At 49.4% G+C, this 20,755-nt stretch overlaps 1 protein-coding gene across 2 annotated transcripts in view; it reads left to right on the forward strand.

Moving 5' to 3' along the window:
- TGFBI (transforming growth factor beta induced) overlaps positions 1 to 20,755 on the forward strand; it is a 67,057-nt gene that overhangs the window by 22,936 nt on the left and 23,366 nt on the right. Inside the window, exons 1-2 of one of the 2 annotated variants that reach the window (XM_020875543.2) lie at positions 10,048 to 10,241; positions 15,471 to 15,569. In XM_020875543.2, the coding sequence (XP_020731202.2) occupies positions 10,108 to 10,241; positions 15,471 to 15,569 (233 nt within the window). In that variant the 5' untranslated portion in view covers positions 10,048 to 10,107. Of the gene's footprint in view, positions 1 to 10,047; positions 10,242 to 15,470; positions 15,570 to 20,755 lie in introns of those variants that run through there. The other variant, XM_070465400.1, reaches the window with a different exon arrangement.

The following is a 20,755-nucleotide window of genomic DNA, read 5'->3' on the forward strand; positions in this document are numbered from 1 at the left end:
ATGCCGAGCTCATAGCGTGAGTTTAGGGACTATTTGTAGACTATGTCTAGAACCACTGTCTCAGAGCGATTCGGTTGTCCGTACATTGTCAGAGGTATTTTTCTATATGTTGTAAACCAGTAGGACTAACTCACACTGTAGTTCAACTGTGACTTCAGAAATGTGCTAATTAATGTAGGCAAATCTTTTCCACAGAGCCTGGGGGTCATTTTAATTCTTTTGTCATGCTGGGATTTTGTTGTATTAAATGTTATAATAATTAAAGCAACCATACTATTTGTTTAAATAAGTCTTGAGTACAGATAATTAATATTTGATCAGTAATTTAAAAGGGAATAAAAGGAAAGTTTTTTTTTTAATGTGCCTTGCCAAAGTGTTGTCACATGGAGTTATACCAAATTACCAAAAGAAAATTACCTTTCACTTCTTATTTTACACACTTTCAGGGTGCTTTAAGAGAAACAATGACACCTTAGTCCACATTAGTCCATCACCAAAGTGAAATACATTAGGAAAGAAATTGACCCGTGGGGGCTTCCCTGGTGGTCCATTGCTTAAGAATCGCCTTCCATATGTATAGTTGAGTCATTTCGCTGTTCACCCGAAACACTCACAATGTTGTTAATTGGCTATATTCAATGTAAAAGAAAAACAAAGAATCTGTCTTCCAGTGCACGGGACTTGGGTTCAATCCCTGGTCAGGGAACTAAGATCCCACGTGCCTCAGGGTAACTAAGTCTGAGAGACACAGCTACTGAACCCATGTGCTCTGGAGTCTGCACTCCACAACAAAAAGATTTCACAGTAAAAAAAAAAAAAAAGTAAAGGTAAAGAAAATGACTCGTCCACCAGAGTCAGACAGAGGTCTCTGTGGAAGCATAGAAGGCTGTAAGAGAGATCTAGATAGTTAAGGCAGAATGGTGGGAACTTGCCAGCTCCTGCTGCAGTAGGTTTAAGACTCCTATGTGAGTTGGGAGCATAAATAAGCCCTTGGAGCACAGAGGAGACCTGGATGGGGTGTGGCTGAGGGGACCAGGGTCAGTGCTGCAAGCTCCCTCAGGTATCTTCAGGATAAGACAGGGCTGCGCTTCCCATACATTCAAGGAAAAATTTCCCCTGTTGCTGAGGCTAGCTGAGGAGCATTTGTTATCTGTTTAACTCGAATCCTAGAGACTTCATCACAGGGTGACCCTGCAACTGGATGATTTGTAGGAGCTGAAAGTCTAGGCTGCCAGAACATCAGTAGCTGGGCTACCCATCCTTCCCTCCTCTGTGTCTGAGAAGCACTGGCCCCTCAGATTCATGGAGTGGTAGATACAGAATACTTTTTTGCAGGCTGGGAGTGGCTATGGCAAGATTGTTAAGGATTGCTAAATAACTCTAGCTGATCTGTTCCAAGGAATACTAACTTCCTGGTGAAAATAAGTCAGGCATCCAGCAGCTCGGTTCCCCTGCCCATCTAGGAGAGTGGGGAGTGTCTGTGCCCACTGCTTCACTCACCAAGGCTGCCTCCTCCTCCAGAGCAGCTTCTGGGGATTTGCAGGGGTTTGGTCAATGAACATCTGTGCAAGGGAGAGAAGGTTCCAGGGTTTTCCAAAAATGTGCAACTACACTACCTGGAGAGGGGTGTGATGCAGTGATACAGATGGGACAGGTGCTGGGAGCTGGGCTGTTGCCACTCAAACCCTGTCTTCTGCTTGCTGTCTTTCTCACTGCTCTGGCAAGTTGCTTCATCTCTCCTGGCCTCGCCTTCCTCATCTGTAACAGGAAAAATAATGATACCCAACCAACAGGATTATTTTCAGAATGGAATGATTTAACATATGGAAAGTACTTAGAAGAACACCTGCCACTGGTAAGCTCTCAGCTCAGATTCTGTGTGCGCCTGTAGGCACGTGCCCACTTTCCTCTCTGATTGCTTCTCTGCATCACTGTCAAGCTCACAGACATTCCTAGACAGAGCCTTACCTGGGGGGAGCTCAGAGCCAGAGAGCTCTCTGCTTTTGCTGTCCTTACAAACAGCCATCCACGCCCCTTGACGTGCCTCCTTTTAGCACACACCCCATTCATATTGGTGAAGTATCAGGAGCCCTCTGAATGAAAGAATGAGGAGGAAAATGCTGAAAGAGGCTGGGGAAGAAGTGTTGGCACTCGCTGAAAGGCGTGCCCTTGGGCCTGTCCTGTTAGAAGGCCTAGATGCTGCCTGCTGGGTGAGCGTGGACAGAGGGTGCAAAGGAGTTGAGGTCTGTATCATGGGACATATGTACGGGGTGTAATTTTGTCCTTTCATTCCAGAGTAAAGGAGAGTGAGTTTGTTCCAAAGTGTTAAAACCAGCAGTCTCAATTGTGTGGCTGTCACCTCACAAGCTGCCCAGCCTGCACAGTTTGCTTTCTGTACCGTGGATTCGAAAGTCTAGGCTTTTTTGGTGGGGGCCGGGTGGTGTCAGGTTAAGAGCAGTTTCTTAGGCACTTTCAATGTGGCTCTCAGAATGGCTGCTACAGAGCCAGCAGCTTCCTCTTTCTGCTCTCTGATGCTGGTGCAACTCTGCAGCTGAGGAAGCGGAGGCTTTCTTGTCAACTGACATGGGGGAACGTTCCGTAAACTGGGGCGCACCAGTCCCAGAGACGCTGCTAGGGAACTGAACACCTGGCTAGGGAAGGTGGGGAGATGGCCCAGGACCAACATTGTTTAAGGCCCATCGAGTCTCTGCCTGACCCAGAGGGCCACACAAGTCAGTCTAGCCCAGGGTGTAGGGTGGAGAAGGCACCTAAGGCAATGCTAGTTTCTGTCTAGAATCCACTAGAAGAGGTGTGAATTGTACCAGCAGGGATTTAGGCTAGACCTTTCAAAACACAAATTTAATGAATCTGTAAATGTTAACTGGACTCCTTGCTGAGTTATAATGAGGTTATAAAAGAAGCACAGATGTAAATGCATGGGCCAACTTTTGATGGCAGACCCAAGGGCTAAAAGCTAGAGGTATTGGACCTGGCAAAGGAGAGTCTCTGTGAAGTGGGAAGGTCATGGAAAGGCAACCAGATGAAAGAACAGTAGCCCAGAAAGGGTAAGGAGTTTGCCTAAGGACACACAGCTTCACAGTAACAAAGCTGGTTTAGAAGGGGGAGTGTTATACAGGTAAGTACAGTAAGAGAGGAGCCCGGGGCTTTGCACAGAGGATGTAGAAAGGGGTTGTGTGAGCTGTGTGTGGGGAGGAATCATGTGCTGTGCAGGAGCCAGGGCTGACCCTGGGACGCAGGAGAGAGCAGGCGAGATGGATGACAAAGAGGAATTCTACCCAGGATTTAGAGGCCAGGCACAACAGAGGGAGGGCAACACACGGGAAATGTTTTGGTGTAGGGATTATGGGTAGATCAAGTTTATGCTCTCATGTAGCCTTTTCAGCGTATTCTAAGCTTTGTTTAATATGCGTGTATTTCTGTTTAAATCAGGAGAAGAAAGATGTTCATTTAAAAAAAAAGAAAATAGAGGAGTCTGGATTTTCTCTCATAAACAACAGAAACCTTTGGGAGTGTCCATGGAAAGCAGTGTTTTTGTGGAAGCAGTGTTTGGGAAAGATGAGACAGCAGTGTTGGGATAGATGGATGGCTGGGGGTCAGAGGAGGGGTGGCGGCTGATGTCACAGATACTGGCTGGGGGCTGCTGGTGGTGAGAGGCGAGGCCTTGGGGAGCTGGGGATTTGAGTGCTCAGTGGGGGAACAGAAACATCTAGGAGTGATTTGGAAAGGGTTTTGGTGACCAGCTGCACGTGGGGGTTAAGGGGCAGGGGGTGGGGGAGAGGCAAAACTGGAGGCAAGCTTTCCAACCTTTGGCGCTGCCACTAGCAAGAAAAAAGAAATGGAAAGGAGCTGGACAGAGGAGGTATGAGGATTATTGAACTTGGGAAGGTGTTGCTTCTCTGAAGCCTTTGCACTCCATGCTAGAACACTTGAGGGGAGCAGAGGAAAGGCATGGGTAAGCTTTGCTTCTCAAGTCAACAAGCATCTGGTCAGTTCCCTAGAGTGGGCATCACTCCATGAAAGTATCTGAGGTCAGGCAATTGAAGCAACCTCAAAAGTGCCTCTGAATTCTTCTCTTTTAAGATATTTTAGATGAGCCAAATCAATGCAACTCTCTTGTGAAAAATCAATTTTCCTGGAAAATAAAGTTGGGTTATGGCCAGCAAGTAGCACTTGGCAAGCCCTGATTAAGTAAGCCAGTGTTTAGAGAAGTTGTGAAAAATAGCAAGTCATTGAGGAAAGTAAACATCAGGGCACCTAATGCCATTTTAGGGCTATGACAGTGGTTCTGTCTCCATCGATTGTAGAGCCTGAAACTGCAGGTTTATTTTAAGTTCTTACTGTTATAAACCTGTAGATCACACATGCCCTTTTTGCAGACTTTGAAAGCAGAGATGAATTGAAGGTGACCTGGACTGAACAGTTTCCTTTCCCAGGTCAGTGTGTGGAAACCACAAAGCACCCAGAGCTGGACCTAGAGAAAAAGCTACTTGCCAGTCCCCCAGGCATCTTGACTGCCATTCACAGAGTGAGCCGGGCTTCTGCGAGAACAGAGATTTCCAATGTGATCACTGGTACCAATTTTCAGATTTTTTTATTTTTTTATTTGTTGGTCAATAGCTATATTTCTTAAAAAGTTTTACATAAATTGAATCCTATTTTAAACTCATCTGAGCTTTAGCTATTTAACCGAAACCTGTAGGCCTGTGCTTCTCAAATGTTGAAGTGCACACAGATGACTTAGCAACTCTTTGTGACTCCATGGACTATATAAGCCATTAGGCTACTCTGTCCATGGGGATTCTCCAGGTAAGAATACTGGAGTGGGTAGCCATTCCCTTCTCCAGGGGATCTTTCCAACCCAGGGATCGAACCCAGGTCTTCTGCATTGCAGGCGAATTCTTTACTGTCTGATCTACCAGGGTAGCCCATTTAAAATGCAGGGTCTGATTTAGTGGGGGCGACAGGAGGCAGTGTCTAAGATTCCGCATTACTAATAAGTTCCAGGTTGCCACTGATGCTCCTGTTTGCAAATCACAATGAGTGGCAAGGTTATGGAAAATCCTTGAAAAGCCAAATCTGAATCCCCTGTAATCATTCCTTAATTTTAGTAAGCAGGGATATTTCTTGTATTTGTTTGTTAGCTGGATAGAATAATTGCAGTGTGTAAAGTAACATTCTGTGTGCTGTATGTTGTGCAATGAATGGAAAATTTCCCCCAAATTTTAATCTAACTACTCTTAAAAATTCGGTATCTTGTGCCAAAACTCATTTTTCTTTCTCCCTGGCAAGTAGTAGGGAACTGAATTGTAAGAACTCTCTAATTTACTACACGGTGGCAGGTTAGAAAGGCTGAGTGTCCTCTGGAAATTATTTCAACCATATCATATATCTTCACTGATGCACAACATCACCCACAACTTTGGGGAGGATGGCACAAAGGAGGCCTGAAGTCGGTCAGGCTGCAAATGCCAGCTGTCCTGCCCTCAGACCCAGAAGCAATTTCTTTCCGCATTTCCTTTGTGGAGACTTGCTGGAACTACTCACTCATCTTGAGGTTGAAGCCCTGTTGTCAAGCACAACAGGGTTATTTTCAAAAACTAAACTGTTCGTGGTGATCTCGTATGAGCCACAAGACGAGAAAGGAGTCATATTTATAAAGTGTCTGAAAAAGTCTAGTAATTATTGTTCCAGACAAGACTCTCTTTCTCTTTAGTTGGTCTAACATGGAAAGAGAAGGGAAACCTTTCCTAAATGAAAGTGAGCAGGGCTAACCCTGGTTGGTGGCAAGCCATCTGAGATGGGGGACCCCTGTTCCTTCCCTCAACAGCCATTTTTCCTATGGAAAAACAACCCCCAGAAAGCAGTCTTCTCTGGTGGAAAAAGCCACTTGCCAGTGTTTATGTTCACAGACAGGGTTCTGCATTTTCTGGTTTTGGAGGGGGGTGAGTGGTGGGATGCAGAGGTGGAATTTTTTTTTTTTACATCTAAACGGTAAATGAAGTATGACTGTAATCTCTTTCCTGAGCTTGTGGAAAAACTCAAGTCATCGAATGTTAGTTTTACAGATGAGGGAGGTTTTACAGCAAGATTACCTGACTTGCCCTGAAGCCTGTAAATCTTGCTAGAGGGAGAGCTGGGCTGGGGAAGGCTCGGCTCCCAGGCTTTTACACACAGGGGCATCTTTCCTAAAACGGTGCTGCCGCCAGTGCTCCATCCTCAGGGGAGACATCAAGCCTGAGCTTGAACCTCTTTGAGCTCTTCCCAATGTCCTATGCCAAACAGTCGTGTTAAAACAGAGAAATGTTTTGCTTTCATTTAAATGATTATTTTCAGACAATTACACTTCTGGGGCTGCTAACCTGTCATAATCTCAGTGATCTTTATTAAACACTGCAGTTAGTGGAAGAGGTAAGCAACTCATATCTGTTGGCCACTTTACTTGAATTATATCATGTAATCTACCCTAGAGGCCTGTGAGGTAGGTTTTAATATCAATTCTATGAGAAAACTAGCAGTTGAGGCTCAGAGGGGTTGAACAACTTGCCTGAGGCCACACAGCCTGTAAGTAGGAGGACTAGGATTTGGTCCTTTGCCTCCAGAGCCTATACTTGGCAACTTTGTTTTACCAATGCCATCACTCAGGCAAGGCTGGCAGTCTACTTGATGGACCCTGGCAGGGGGACCCAAGCTGAAACAAAACCATCAAGCAAAGTTGCCAAAGGCTGCTTCCTCAGCATGTATCCTTCCCCAAAGCTTCCTTTCTTTCCTTACCCTGGTCACGATCACCTCGATTTTATAAAGGAGTTCTTTCACAGCAGCTTTGACTAGACTATTTGTGGGGGCTGCTGTGTTCTTAGACCTCAGCCTGAGTTCCCTGCTTATGATCTTAACAGCCATCCACCTTGACTCACTGAGGAGTCATTGTAAAGTCGCTCTTTCTTTGCACGATCAGATCACTGTCAGAGAACAAAGTCAGCAGATAGGATTTTTGATGTGGAAATCATCAAAACAGCTTTTCCTATCCCTGCTTTGCTTTGTGAGGCTCCAGAAAAACAGCAATGATAAACCCCACAATGAAAAAAAGGACTCATAGATAAAGTGGAGCTAAATCCTGGGCGCCTGGAGGCTGCACTGAAAGCCACCAGAGACATCCTGCTCCCTCAGAAAGTTTTTTCCAGGGAAGTCCCCTCATTGCAGGCTGAAGAATGCATTTGACAGTCCTCATCAGCCAGCAGAACGAGCCTGTCTGAACAGAGACAAGCAAAGGGAACCTCTGCCCCAAAGTGGTGGAAGTCCCAGCCACAGAACAGCCTTCATAGGTGGCCAGGGGAGGGACTGTCCCAGCCCTCCCTCTGGGGGAGATAGGGGAGGGGAGGAAAGAGGGAGAATATCAGGAAAGGACCTGGTTCTTTCCAAGGTCAAAACCACCCCAGAACATCTCCTAGTCTTCAAGGAGGAAGATACAAGCTGGAATTAGAATGTTCCAGAAAACATTCCATAGTCTCTTGGTCTTTAGTTTCCTGAGCACCAACCGCAGCCTTGGAACTGCTCAGTGACCGGGTCCAGCTTGGACTCTGAAAGCCTCCTCTCCGGTGGCCTCTCAGGGTCTCCCTGGGCCTCCATCCTGTCAGGGTTTCGACTCTGTTTCCCCTCAATCTCTCCAGGTGGGTGCTCCCCAGAGCCTGCCATCTCTTCCTCTTCTCCCACACACGTGCTCAAGGGAAGCTGCCCAAGTCCAGGACTTCAGCCACCACCCACTAGGGTGGTGACTCCAACCTGCATCCCCAGCACTCACCCCTCTTCTGAACTCGAGACCTTTGAAGACAGTTCTCGCCTGGACATCTCCCCTGGGATGGCCTGTCAAGGACATGTGAACACGCCTGGAGACCCACCTCGCTCCCCCAGGCAGCTAGTCCAGTGTGCCTTTTCCCTTGGGTGCCTGTCCTGCATCTGATCATCCCAGCTAGAGACCTTGTGTTGTCCCTGACTCCCCCTTTCCCCTCCTTGCCCTAGGCTTTCTCAGTCTAGTCAGTGCTACCCACTGTAATTGCCCTGAAACCTGACCCATCCTCTTCGCTCCTTCTACCATCCCCCCAAGTCAGGCCCTCCATAGCTTTTACTCCCTCTGTACTCTGCCCCTCCTCCAGCCCCAAATTGCTCTGCTCCAGACCCCTCCTTGCTTCCCTTCTCCCCACTCTGATTATCTCTCTTTATTTTTCCATTGCTTTGACCCCCTCCTTTATCGCTCCTTTCCATCAACGTCCTAACATGTCCAAGCCTCTGTGGACGGTGTCCCCTATCTTCCACCCTGGCTCTCCCCTTCCTTTCTCACACCATCTTCTTGGAAGAGTCGTCCACACTCTCCACAACCCCATCACTCCATCAAAGCACCATCATCTGGCTTTGTTCCTCCTGCTCCCCACAGTTAAGTCCCCAGGGCCTGTCTGCCTCACAGCAGCCACCTTCAGATCTCTCTGGTATTCAGCGGTACTCACTGCTCACAGCCCCCTCTGTCTGGGGCTCTCTGTCAGCACTCCTTCGCCTCCTTGCTGGCTGCTCTCTGCCTTGTCTCCCCTCCATCATCTGTCATCACCCACCTCTTGCTCCACATGCCTACCCAGAGGATCCACCCACTCCCACGGTTTCAGCTGCTTGTGGCTGAGGAGGACTCCCACGTCTGGATCTCCACCCCCAAACCCTCACTCCAGCCCCAGATCTTTATATCCGGCTGCCCACAGGACACCTGGATGAACCACAAACACTTAAACTCATTGTGGCCAGAACCACTTACCTTCTCCTGGTGAATCTATGCCCCCCTCCATATCTCTCATTTTAAGAAGGATACCACCAGACACCAAGATGCCCCTGCCAACAGCACCTTAGTCATCCATGAGTCCTCCTCCTCCCACACTCCCTGGGTACAGCCTCCAAGTTCTGCCAAGGCTGGTACCTCCAGACACACCTCAGCATGCTACCCCTCTTCATGCCCACCCTCCACCTCCTGCCTTATTTTATGTCATCCTCTCCTAGCCTGCTCCTGACACTGACCTGTTCCTCTATCACCCCTGCAGGACTCTGAGCTCAGGTCTGCATCCTGTGCCATGCCTTCCCATCTCTCTATCTCTGACTCCCCGTGCTTCAGCCAATAGGACACCTTGAGAACCCAGAATGTCCCCATTTTGCCTGGTTTCTTCTCATCACTCCAGCTGAGAGAGGGAACAGGTGTCACTTCCTGCCCCTCCATGCAAGGCCCCGGATGCTCCTCTCCAGAGTACTTTGTTGACTGGCCCGCAGGTCTCCCAACTGTGAACTTTTTAAGAAAAGAACCTGGATCTCATTTACTCATCCATCTTTGTCTCCTGGGGCTAGCAGTGCCAGATAATTGGTGGGTGATTAATAGGTGCTTGAGTGAATTACCTCCCTCCCAGGTGACTATTTGTTTACTTTCTCTGAGCTCCTCCAGGACAAAAATCTTTGCTATCTCTTTGCAGCATCTTTCTCGAATGTAGTGCTATACAGATGTTTAATAAAACAGACAATGAGTGTGTACTAAAGTGGCGTGTCCCTCCCCCCACAGTTCCCAGTTGGTGTCTAACAAAACCTGTCTTTTTGTTTTGTTTTGGCTTCTGTCAGTCATAAGGCTTACTCCTTATCCATCTTAAAGTTAGCAGGCCTGGGGGAGAGTAGGGGTGCTTGTGGAATGAAGAAACAGATGTGCTGGATAGACTATTGTGGAAATCGGCATGACCTGAGACCGTGAGGCCTCTGTGAGCTCAGGACCTCACAGACCTGGAGGAGGGAGTGAAGTGGTACGCCCTGTAGTCCTGGGTGCCGGGGAACCCGTAGGGGAACGCTGGGGAACACGGGAAAGGGGCTGGCGGGGAACGGTGGGGCGCCCAGGGGGAGTGGGCGGGGCGGCGGGGAGGCGGGGGCGTGGCGAGCCCGCGGCCCGCCCGCCTCCGGCCCGGCGCCCCTCCCCTCGGGCGGCTCCCTGCGCTCCGCTTACTTAACCTGCCTGCGGCCGCAGCGGCGCCCACACTCCCCCACCACTCGCCTCCCCGTCGGTTCGGCGCGTCCTCTCTCTCCATGGCGCTCCTCGGGCGGCTGTTGCCCCTCGCTCTGGCGCTGGCCCTGGGCCCCGCTGGCACCCCAGCGGGCCCCGCCAGGTCTCCCTACCAGCTAGTGCTGCAGCACAGCCGCCTCCGGGGCCGGCAGCATGGGTAAGCGGGCGCCCAGAAGGGATCGAAGGGACCGGGCGTCGGGGGGACCGTCGGAGCGAGCTGGGGGCGCACGGGACAAAGCCCGAGTCAAAAGCAGGCCGCTGCGTGGGACGGTTGGAGGGACCAGCCCTGCAGGAGATGGAGGGAGAGAAGTGGGGAGGGTGGAGGAAAGTCAGCAGGAGGCTCTGTGTGGAGGAACCGCCTGCAAGAGCTGACCTGGGACCTCCACTCAGGCCGGGAGCGTGAGCGGGATCCCGGGCTTTGAGCTTCTCCAGGCAGATAGGAGTTGGCGGTTGTCTGTGCAGAATCACCGTGGGCAGGTGGCCAGGGCAGTCAGGGAGCCCAGCCTGCAGGGCACGGGTTCCAGTCCAGCCAGGTCCCTGTCCAGCACCTTCATGTGTGACACTGGGACCACACAAGCTCAGCGTCCGAGGCCGCCAGGTCCTAAACCCACCACCTGGCACCAGACAGGGTGCTCCAGGCACAGCGGGGCAGCGTCTGCTCCCCTGCTGCACGAAGAGAGGAGAATGTGCTGGGGGTCACACACACTGTACAGATGGGGAAACTGAGTCTGGAGCGGACACATCACTTCCTCACGGTCCTGCAGTATGTCTGGGAGCTGGGATTGGAATCACTCTTAAAACACTGGCTGAGTTTGTAAATTTGGGACATTATCATTGCAGATATTCCTTTGAGACACTGAAGATGTGTTGGTTTTCTGGGGGCAAACCCAGGCAGCAGGTCTGACCTGGTAAAGACCCTGGCCCAGACCCAGGCAGAGGTGGGCTTGTTTCTATATCCCAAACTCAACCATCCTGCTTGACATATAGCCAGGGTTTGCTGCCTACCTGGGCACACCAACTCCTCTGTGACAATTAGATAGAACTATATGTGGATAGTGGAGAAGGAAATGGCAACCCACTCCAGTACTCTTGCCTGGAAAATTCCATGGATGGAGGAACCTGGTAGGCTACAGTCTATAGGGTTGCAAAGAGTCAGACATGACGGAGCGACTTCACTTTCTTTCCATAGATCCTTTTGGAGAAGGAAATGGCAACCTACTCCAGTGTTCTTGCCTGGAGAATCCCATGGACGGCGGGGCCTGGTGGGCTACAGTCTATGGGTTGCAGAGTCGGACACGACTAAGCAACTAACACACACATATGCAGATAGGAAGGAAATGGCATGCCACCCCAGTGTCCTTGCCTAGAAAATCCCATGGACAGAGGAACCTGATGGGCTACAGTTTACGGGGTCACACAACTGCAGCGACTTAGCGTATATGTGGATAGAGTTGTGTCACAGCCCAAATGCCCTTGGGTCTGGCATTTGCTCACAGTTCGTGCCCAGACCACCCTTTGACTGGGCAGATCTGTGCTTAGATCAGAACTCACTGTTGGAAGTGATTGGAGTTGACTTCATAGGGCTCTACAAAGCCTTGACTCCCTGCCCTTAGAAGTGGCCCCTTGTTTCTCTGCCTGTGTGTGCCTGTGGTCTTACTTGGCCTTTCAGATGGCCAGGGCTGTGGGGAGGGGACTTTGTTGGCAGTGAGTCTGGCCCCTCTGCAGAGTGAAAGCCATTCAGGCCATGCCTCACACGCTGCAGGAGAGTGGGGGTGGGGGGTGGTGATGTCCCAGGGTCTTTCAGGAAGTGAGAGACTCACCTTTGACTCATGCTGGGTACAGAAAGGTGAGGGGGGCAGGGCAGAAAGACAAGGAGGGGACGAAGCATCAAGTCAAAATATGAGCCACTGGCATGTTCATTGTCTCTGCCCAGCTCACTTGTCCTTCTGCCTTTCCTGCCAATGGACTATGTCCTGTTTGAGTGCCACAGTCCCTCCTAGGAGGTTTCTGTTCCCTCTCTATCTTCTTAGGCACTCAGTCAGGAAAAGGCATCCATAGCATTTTCTGTCACCTAGGATGGTGGCTCCCAGCACTCCACAGTGAAGCTTCCAAAAGGTGTTGATGGGTCTCCAGCAGGAACCACCCCTGTAACAAACCTCCTTCCCTTTGAAGCCCAGAAAAGTCACAGACCAGCTGGAAAATAGTTGTCGTTGTTGTTTTTTTAATGCAAATGCTCTTTATTATAAGTTTCAGCTATTAGATCAACTTCCTCCCTCCCCTCTGTCCCCCCACCCTGCAGGCTAATCATCTTGCAGGGCAACTGGAAAAGCCTCTATGGTCTGTGATGGGCAGGATGGGCTAAGCAGTCCCAGGTGTGCACCCTTCCCCCAGTAAAGTCTGCACACACGGGCAGGTGGACTGTGACAAACGGTTGCAGATGTAGTTGCGTTTACTCTGATCTAACTGTCCCTGAAAACTCACAGGCTGCCTGGCTTAGCCCATGGGGGTGGTATCCTGTGCAAAATGGATAACCTTGTTCAAACTCCAGCTCTCTTTCAAAATAAGAACTGGTGGGAAGGGAAAGGGAAGCTCTTTTGTTAAGGAACTGTAGTGTGTGTGCTTCACAAGACGTGAAGGAAGAAATAACAAGTGAGACCTGCTCACCATTTGGCTTCCCAGGTGGCACAAGCGGTAAAGAACCTGACTGCCAATGCAGGAGACATAAGAAATGTGGGTTCGATTCCTGGGTTGGGAAGATCCCCTGGAGAAGGGCATGGCAACCCACTCCTATTCTTGCCTAGAGAATCCCATGGAGACAGGAGCCTGGCGGGCTATAGTCCATGGGGTCACAAAGAGTCAGACTTGACTGAAGTGACTTAGCAAGCATGCTCACCCTTTATCCATCACCACTTTTACTTTCATCTTCACCACAACACAGTGAGCTCTGGGATAGTTGTTCCCATTTTACAGATAGAGAAACTGTGGCTTAGTGACGTGGAGTGACTTAGTCCAGAGACAGAAAGCTATTGGGAGAGTAGCGACTGTGATGCTGTCTCTCGACTCCCGGTTGTTATCTGTGTTGCTATAGAGAAGGAAAACAACAATGCTGAAAGAGAAGTAAAATTGCAGTCACACTTCCAAATGTCAGCAACCAGAACTGGACTGCATTTTCTGAAGCACTTGGTTTTCAAATCCAAGTTGAATAGCAGAGCTGTTGTGCTTGAGGCAGAAGGTCCAGAAACGGGGTGCTCATGTCAATTAAACTTCAGTATAAATTTCCTGTGTACACAGTCCACCCCTCCCACCCTGATGTGAGAGGGAGTGGGTCACAGGGACCCTCAGCCTCCGCTCCTGTCTCAGAGGGCAGCAGCAGTGGAAACTCAGTCTACAGAGGAATGTTGGAACCACATCCACCAGAGACTCTGAAGGTTCGCCAAACGCCTACGGAGAGTTGCGGAGAATTCATCGACAGTAATTATTTCCTGCTTGGTCACATAGAACTTCTGAAATTGTACAGAAATAAACAGCACCTCCAGCTGGAGTGTGGCCAGTGGGGACTCTCTCAGGGTTATTTGGGGACTGCCGTAAGCTATGAATACCAGGCAGCGAACTGAGAAACAAGGGGGCTTCTGTCAAAATCCCCTGGAGGCTGTGGGCGTTTGGTCAGATCCAGCTGGGAGTAAGTGGGTAGGAGCTGTCCTCCCCCTTGGCTTGAGGTTTCCTCTCCAGCCTCAGCTTCTCTTGCCCTCAGGTCCCTACAGTAACTGACAAATATTTGCTATGCCTCCTTGGCCCACTCAGCTTTGCCTGGAGTGAACCACAGACTGGACAAGAGGTGACATCCACATGGTGGAAGAGACAGGGCAGAGAATTAAAGGGTCCGTGTGTCCTCCCTCCCACCCAATAAGCTGACTCTGAGTGTTTGAGAGTTGACCAAGTTCCTGGAAAAGACCATGCATCTCAAATGATGGCTCTTGATTATATTTGTAAAGTATCAGAGGAATTGATATTTAGAATGGATATAGCTGAAGTTCTCTGGCCTTCGTTGCTGCACGCAGGCTTTCTGTAGCTGCAAATGGGGTGGGGGGCGGTGCCTAGTCGCGGTACATGGGCTTCTCACTGTGGTGCTTTCTCTTGTTGCGGAGCTCAGGGTCTAGGCACACAGGCTTCAGTAGCTGCCGCAGGCAGACTTAGCTGCAAGTTGCTGGCTTCAGTAGGTGTGACTCACGGGCCCTAGAGCTTGCATGCTTCAGTAGTTGCAGCATGCGGGCTCAGCTGTGGCTGGAGGGCTGTAAAGCCAGGCTCAGTAGTTGTGGCACATGGACCCAGCTGCTCCTCCATGTCATGTTAGAATCTTCCTGTATCAGGGATTGAGCCCATGTCCCTTGCATTGGCAGGTAGATTCTTACCCACTGAGCCACTAGGGAAGTCCTGGGAGTAGTGTTTTTGACAAGGCTATTCCAAGTTCCTCTGCATCCAATCTGGTGCTTCACCCCACCTAGAATATAAAAGAAGCAACAAATCAGAACCCCTGCCCTCGGGGTTCTTTGGAGGGTAACTGAAGAGAGGACACACACACCCTGATTAGTTTTGGGTTGTGTGTTCGGTACCCAGCATCAAACAAGAGCTGTATCACACACAGGTCAGCGGTGGACAGAAGAGTATTACCTGGGACATTGAAAGAGGGCTTTCTGGGGGGAGTGGGATGCAAACTGGGGCCCAAGTAATAAACAACTTAGTTCAGTGAGTGACCGTCTCCTTCCGAGGTCAGGACAGCAGCTGGCTTGGCCATGCCCGCTAGTTTCCAAGGTGGGCACCCCAGATAGGCTGTGTTTGGGAGCCAGGCAGCTTCCTAGGGATGCAGAGGATGTCTGTGTGGAGCTGCCTGGGGAGTGCTGGGGCCCGGACCACAGGACCAGTGATGCCTGCTGGGAGGCCAGGTTAACTCCTGTGGATGTTTGGGCTCAGTGCGGAGTGGGGGTACAAAGAAAGTCTGGGGGCCTCTCTCAAAGCTGCTGCTGTTCTTAGCAAACACCACTTTCTTTTCAAGCTGGTGTTCTCCATCTATATAACATGTATCCTAAAAATTTTAAGATGTTTTTATTTATACTTACTAAATCTCAGTGTCAAAGAGGAATGTTTAAATGCAATGATGTCACTATATGATATATACTTTGACAGTTTTTGAATTTGGGGGATATTTTTGGGAGGAATGATGGAAGTCTGGATCACGAGGACCAGAATGTACCCCCAAGCTGACCGAAATGACTGTATCTTCTCCATATCTAGAAAGTTCTAGTGACCCAGGAGGGCTCATGGGGTGGGAAGGACGAGGAGGTGGGTGACATGCTGCCCATCTTGCTAACACTGCAGCTTTTGTTTTCAGCCCCAACGTGTGTGCTGTGCAGAAGCTCATTGGTACCAACAAGAAGTACTTCACCAACTGTAAGCAGTGGTACCAGAGGAAGATCTGTGGCAAATCAACGTGAGTATCTGTAACCACCGATGACCACCAGCCACCCAGGAGGCTGCCCTCGGTGTGTGTGGGTTGCAGGTGCCCCCGGGCGTGGGCCAGCCTTTTGGAAGGTGGCGCCGTGTGCAGAACCACGAAGATGCGTGTGCACACATGTCAGAGAACTATGTGCTCGGTAGTGGCGTTTTCAGTAAGCTGGCCGATTTTGTTTTACGCTTTTAAGGTGCCTAACAAGACTTGGATATGTTTTTTAGGGCTGACTTGGGATCACAAGAAACATGAAACTGTGTGTGTGCGCATACTTCTTAATCCTCACTAAATGATACAAATACAATGATTCAGTGTAGAAGCCACCAGCCTCTGACTCTGGGAAAGAAAACCCGTTGGTGAACTTATACAGGGTTCCTGCTCTGCGCTTCAAAGTGCGTGCGTGCTAAGTCGCTTTAGTCATGTCCGACTCTGTGCGACCCTGTGGACTGAAGCCCACCAGGCTTTTCTGTCCTAGGGATTCTCCAGGCAAGAATACTGGAGTGGGTTACTGTGCCCTCCTACAAGTGGTCTAACCGACCCAGGGATCGAACCCATATCTCTTATGTCTCCTGCATTGGCAGGTGGGTTATTTACCACTGGCATTTCAAAGTACCCTCAAAAAGACTGAGAGTGCCTAGAGATATGCACATAATGAGGCAGCATAGCATATTAAGAACACAGGCTCAGACTTTCTGATTCAAAGGCTGGCTCTGCCACCTTCCTGGGCAGTTGGCTTCACCTTTGGAACCCTCAATTGCCTCATCCATAAAGTGGGTATAACAATAGGACTACCTTATGGGATTGTTCTGAGGACTGAATGAAATCATGCATAGAAGAGGCTAAATTCAGAGCCTGGCACATAGTAAGTGCTCAGTAAATGCTACCTGCTGTTATTTGCAAATCTCAGCTAGATAAATAGAAGTGAGATGCCAGGGATTGTGGCCCCCTGTGGTTACAGTAGAGCTTTCTGGTGCCTCTAGCATCATGAACAGCATGGAAGGAGGTGGTGTTCACCACGACTGCCCTGCAGCCTGCGTGTTCTGACAGAATTCCAGGGAAGCCTAATCTGTTTTGGCACTAACCATCAAAAGATTGCAAAGCTGGCTCTCTCCTGCAGATGGAAAGATGTGCTGCGCAGAGCTCCCTGAGACACTCCTGAGGACCTGGCCTTCCTCTTGTCTGTGTAATAAGAGGATTAAGAGATGCTGAGCCACTATCTTGAACCCTTTCCTGTATTAGGGGTTTTTAAATGTATTGCTTGTGATTTGCTTTGAAACAGATATCTTCTCTAACTGAAGGAAGGGAAAACACTCTTTCCGTGAAATGCACATGGAAATAAATATCCCAACTTGTGACGCTGATTGTGTCCTAACACAATTATCAATCCTAGTATGAATCAGGGAAACTGTGGATCTTGCAGAGGGGGGGCAAGACCAGTAGCATCCTGTGAGCCTGTCAAGGGCAGGGCAATGACAGTTGGTTCCCCACTTGACCAAGCCCAGCCCCAAAGCCTAGAGATAAGTGAGCTAAGAGGACCCACCTCCCAGATTTAGGGAGGGAACAAACCCCCAGCCAGAATTCTTGCTGTTATGGACAAGAGGAGATTATGCAAATTGTATGCCACGTGTCCTTCTCTGGTACTCAAGTTTTTTTTTTTTTTTTAAAGTTTTCAGTAGTTTTTGACTTTTCCCATGTGGGTATATTACCAACTAAAATAAACACTTAATTAAACACAGAGCCAGGCCCCGCATAATTACATCTTGGAAGATAACCAGAGCCCTGGGTTTTAAGACGCTACCATTTTGTTTGTCTGGTTTCCCTAAAAATGGGACCCACTTGTAATGACAAGCTGACAGTGGGGTGGCATTGGCCATGGTATTTCAGCATGGCCCTGTGTTGAAGCATTTGCCTGACCAGTTAACAGTAGCTTGGGGACATTTTCAGCATTCCCCGGCTGAGCTGCTCTGGGTAATGAGTCGCCTTGGCTGATTGGCTCTTGGTACCTACCTCCTTCTCCACTGATGTGTCCGGATGGGCGCAGGCAGCACGGCTGTGTGTTGGCCAAATGTTGTTGATGACGAGTCATCACGTTCTTGAAGACGAGATGGTGCAGCACCGTAGAGCAGAGGGGGAGCCCAGGCACTTTGGGGGAGGGATAGACGGTAGGTGTGGGTGGAGATATCAGAGTGGGGCCCTAGCCCAGTCCCAGCCGCAGAGCTGATCTTACAAACCCACAGGGGATGATCTGAACCTACAACTCTACTACATGCTGTTGCTTTGGGCAGCTTTAAAAAGAGGAAATGGGGATAGAAAATCATGAGTTGATTAAAAAAAACCTTATGATCCAGGATAAGAAGGTCCCTCCCTGGAACATCACGTGCAGCAGCAGGAAGGTGAAGCTGACTAACTTGGGGAGGGAAAGGGGAAGTGGAGGGACTCATCTCTCTTGTCCCCGAGAGAGCTAAGAAGCAGCAGCAGCCTCGCAGTTTGCTTGTGCCCCAGGGCTGAAACCCTTGAAGGAGCTGCCATCTGGGTCCTGGGAATTCAGTGCCCATAGGTGGTCAGCAGGGGAGGGGAGAGGGCTGTGTGGGCTGCAGATGATGTTGTCTGAGAATAGGCCTTATGGTACATTTACCTGGGTGAGGACCAAACTGTGAAATGGGGAGCATGGTGGTGGTTGGAGCAAAGAGGGCCATCTCAGCACGGGGCCAGCCTGGGCAGTGGAAATTTTCTCAGGGGCAAGGCTGGAGCCAGGGGTGTGTGTTGGCGTGAATGGGAGCCAAGTGTCACAGGAAACGGGTTGCACAGGTCCCCAGGGGACCCCAGACCCACAGGAGAATGTAAACTTGGAAGCAGATTAAGTAGCACTAAGTATAGGATCAAGGCGTGAAGACTTTGCCATTTCAGGTCACATAGGGACCCAGGAGCCTGGAGCCAAGTGTCTGCCGCAGGGAGGCCCTGACTTCACCTCCAATAGAGGAGGGAGGGGCGTAGTCACAGTGTGCGCTCAGCACTCCTGTCAGCCCACTGCATCCATCGTCTGCAGACAGTAGCTTGTCTTCATTGTCCCAAAAGAGTCCTGGTGCTACTTGTCAAGCCTGATGCGTGCGTTTTATTACAGGAAGTAGTTACCAGTGGGCCCCTCTTCAGTGATGCAAGTGAATTTTATTACTTAGAAACTCGTTTTATTTCAGATCCTAAAGAGCACTAGTGTAATACAGCAGCTCATCAAGCAAAGAGGGTGATTTTGGGTCCCCATCTGATCAGTAACCGTAACATTTTTATGTCCAGCAGCTGAAGCAATGGTGCAGGAAATGGTGCTCAGGAAGACCAACAGGCCTCCTTTGTATGAACCCCCGTGAAAGGGAGGCCCATTTTACAGCCAAGTCAGAGCTGACATCATGGAGATGTAATAATCACAGCAGGAGCCCAGGCATCCTCGACGTGGCACAGGGAGGGCCAGCACAGGAGCCAGCAGGTGGGGGTGGCTGTTCTCCGTTCCAAAAGCTTGCCGCTGTGTCACAAGCAGCATCATTCACAGGCAGCAGTAGCCATTCTCTAGAGCCAAGATGAGCTGGCAGGACACTCCCATTTCCCCAATAGCAAGCATGGCTTTGCCCAAAGGCTGAAATATTAACACTGCTTCAGTACTGTGTTCAGGCTTAGGCATTTCACTTCTACTGAAGCCAGCCAGCGTATGGTTTAACTTTTCCATCAGTTCTATAGAAAATAGCAGAGCTATTTCCTATAGATCTCATTCGGGCAGGGTACCCAAGGACATCTGTGATGAAGCTGAGCAAGACCCTTCCTTTCCTTGCCCTCCTATATCCCACAACCTTGGTCCCAAAAGGAAAAACAGGAGGATGGTGAGAAACCATCTAGGGATGGCAAGCTGTCCCCCAGACCCACAGCAGCACCTCCTCCCCTGCTTCCTGTTCCCTGTACAGCCCCCTGGATTCCCATGGCCAGCTTGCTCTGAAATAACTGAGATTTGACATACACCAAACACCAGGGTTTTACTAAATGCCTCTCCTGTGCAGAGTTTCCTGATGGTTCTATCCCATTCTGTACACTCCTAGCAGGCAGCTTTGTTGTTCTTGTTCAGTCACTTAGTCGTGTCCGACTCTTTGTGACTCCATGGACTGTACCATGCCAGGATTTTCTGTCCTTCACCATCTCTCAGAGTTTGCTCAAACTCATGTTCATTGAGTCAGTGATGCCATCCAACCATCTCATCCTCTGTCATCCCCTTTTCCTCCTGCCCTCAATCTTTCCCAGCATCAGGGTCTTTTCTAATGAGTCAGCTCTCCGTATCAGGTGGCCAAAGTATTGGAGCTTCAGCTTCAGCATCAGTCCTTCCAGTGAATATTCCGGACTGATTTCCTTTAGGGGTTGACTGGTTGGATCTCCTTGCTGTCCAAGGGACTTTTAAGAGTCTTCTCCAGCACCACAGTTGGAAGGCATCAATTCTTCGGAGGCAGGCTAGCTGACAGGAAACCTTGTTCTCTTGAGTATGTACGTGAGTCCATGTACCATTTAGGTGAGACTCTATGGTAGGCGGAATGATGTCACGCTAATACTGTCTACATCTTCACCCTGAATGTGTGAAGATGTTACCTTACAAGGGAAAAGAGACTTTACAGATCTGATTAAGTGAAGGCACTGGGTGGGGGTGTGGCGGGAGGCAGATTATTCTGAATTATCTGATGAGACTAGTATAATCATAAGGGTCCTCATGAAATGAAAGCAGGAGAGTGAGAGTCAGAGAAGGCAATATGACAATGAAAACTGAAGTTGGAGTGGTGTAACCACAAGCCAAGAACTGTAGGCATCCTCTCAGATGTGGAGAAGACAAAATTAGATTCTCCCCTAGAATCTTGGGGAGAAATACAGTCTTTAATTTTAGCTTCATAAGTCCAGCTATTGACACTATCATCCAGAATTATAAGATAATAAATTTTTGTGGGTTTAAGTCACTATCACTAAACTTCTGATAATTTGTTGCAACTACAATGTGCTTAGTTGCTCAGTTGTGTCTGATTCTTTGCAACTCCATGGACTGTATGCAGCCCACCAGGCTCCTCTGTCCGTAGGATTCTCCAGATGGGCCCTGTCTATTAACTTAGATGGCTGTGTTATGGGGAATTTATTTATTACATGTGATTTGA

The sequence above is a fragment of the Odocoileus virginianus genome, chromosome 3 (assembly GCF_023699985.2).
Source record: "Odocoileus virginianus isolate 20LAN1187 ecotype Illinois chromosome 3, Ovbor_1.2, whole genome shotgun sequence".
Taxonomy (NCBI): Eukaryota; Metazoa; Chordata; class Mammalia; order Artiodactyla; family Cervidae; genus Odocoileus; species Odocoileus virginianus.